The following is a 1,974-nucleotide window of genomic DNA, read 5'->3' as shown; positions in this document are numbered from 1 at the left end:
TAAAATGGTAGCAGCAGCTTGTCCTTAATAGTCTACCCACTGGATGCCCCACTCCAGAGACATCCAAGGACAGGATGAACAGGACTCAGAGCACCCTGATCTAGCTATAGGTGCACATCCCTGTCCATTGCAGGGGAGACAGATGAGGTGACCTTTAAAAGTCTCTTCCAACTCAAACTATTCTATGATTCTAAGACTAATGCTCAAATGCATGCACAGAGACTGCTTTCTCATTAAGTCTATAATATGTATGTTTATTCCTGTGGCATGAAGTACGCATTCCCTTGCAGAAACATTTCACTTAACTCAGCAGATGAAGGTGGAAAGTCACTGATTCTCACAGTTAAAGGTTGCTAAACCACCTTTTGAAAATAACTGCAGACAAACTTAAGAGTCTCCAGCAAAATAAATCCTGTAGCTTATGTCCTCTGGCTTTTTGCAGGGAAGGAAGGACCCGTTTTCTTACGGGACACAGAAGTGGCTGTGGGAAGTGCCTTTGCTCAGCTGCAAGAACTTTGCTAACCTGAGGACACTGGCACAGTGAGAGTAAGACTGGGCATACCATAAGAAAACTTGCATTGGCTCAGAGCTTTAACTAAGGCGTGATTAAGAATTTCAACAACCAGGAATGTTAGTATTCCAAGATTTAAACAAAAGGAAAAGAACACAACTTAAACCTTGTAAACACAAAGAACTACCCCGAAATCTTAAGTCAAGCCTTCATGCAGTATACTGTCCAGAATGTATATTATATTTGAAGCTAGAAACCTGAAACCTACTGAAGCTGACAAATTTTCAAACCACGCCATTATATCCAAAACAATTCCCTCATAAAAATAAATAAGCAAATAAAAACCAGCAACATGATAAGGCTCTACCCATGAAAGGGTAGTCAGGCATTGGAATGCAACTCCCCAGGAGGCGGAGTAAACTCTTCGAAAGGTCTGACACTAGCAGGACACGGGGAAATGATTTTAAGTTAAAAGAGGGAAGATTTAGGTTGGATGTTAGGGGAAGTTCTTCACTAGGAGAGTGTTAGGCCTGGAACAGGCTGCCCAGGGAGGTTGTGGTTGCCCGTCCTTGGAGGTGTTCAAGACCAGGTTGGACGGGCCCTGGGCAACCTGATCTGTAAATGTGTATGTTTGGTGGCCCTGCCAGGCAGGGGGGTTGAAACTACATGATCCTTGAGGTCCCTTCCAACCCGGGTAATTCTGTGATTCTGTGTGATTCTGTGACACACTGGAACAGGTTGCCCAAGGAGGCTGTGGATGCCCCATCCCTGGAGGCATTCAAGGCCAGGCTGGATGTGGCTCTGGGCAGCCTGGTCTGGTGGTTGGTGAACCTGCACATAGCAGGGGGATCAAAACTACATTGTCATTGTGGACCTTTTCAACTAGACCACTAGAGCAGGCTGCCCAGAACCACATTAATTCTATAATTCTGTGATTCTAGATTGTGGGACCGTGGAAAGTCACTTGACAGCGGCTGACAGGAGGGAGGCCGCAAGTGGCACTGTTATGGTGCCGGGCTTCTCTGGGCTCTGTGCATGGAGCTACCAGCTGAGGCAGCCGTACAGCGGGTGGACTAGATGCATTGAGCGGTGCCACAGGTACCGGGTAGCTGGTCGTGCGGCGGGGCTGGAGTGGGTGCGAGCGGGAGGCACTGCGGCAGAGCAGGGGAGGATGGCAGAGCAGGGGAGGTGACGGGCCGGGGGTGCGGCAGGGGGCAGCGGTCGGAGCCTTGGTGGGCGGTGGGGCGGGGCGGGGACGGTCCGTGGGGCCGGGCGTCATTCCCGCTCTCCTCCGCGCAGGCCCGGGCCGCGGCTGCCATAACAACAGCGGAGGACGCCGGCACCGAGCGGGACGCGAAAGATGTCCGGACATGGTGAGGGCTTGGGGCGGGTGGTGGGTCGGCTGGGCTCGGTGCGGCCGTTCTGAGCCGCTTCTTCCTCTTCTTCCCTCCCTCAGCCCTCAC

At 51.4% G+C, this 1,974-nt stretch overlaps 1 protein-coding gene across 1 annotated transcript in view; it reads right to left on the bottom strand.

Annotated features, from left to right (window-relative positions):
• DZIP1 (DAZ interacting zinc finger protein 1) overlaps window positions 1-809 on the bottom strand; it is a 30,549-nt gene extending 29,740 nt beyond the window's left edge. The window contains exon 1 of the mRNA XM_015851574.1: window positions 780-809. Within this exon, the coding sequence (XP_015707060.1) occupies window positions 780-809 (30 nt within the window). The remainder of the gene's footprint in view (window positions 1-779) is intronic.
• Window positions 810-1,974: the final 1,165 nt, after the last annotated feature.

Source organism: Coturnix japonica, chromosome 1 (assembly GCF_001577835.2).
Source record: "Coturnix japonica isolate 7356 chromosome 1, Coturnix japonica 2.1, whole genome shotgun sequence".
NCBI lineage: Eukaryota > Metazoa > Chordata > Aves > Galliformes > Phasianidae > Coturnix > Coturnix japonica.
This window is presented reverse-complemented; position numbering and strand designations above follow the sequence as displayed.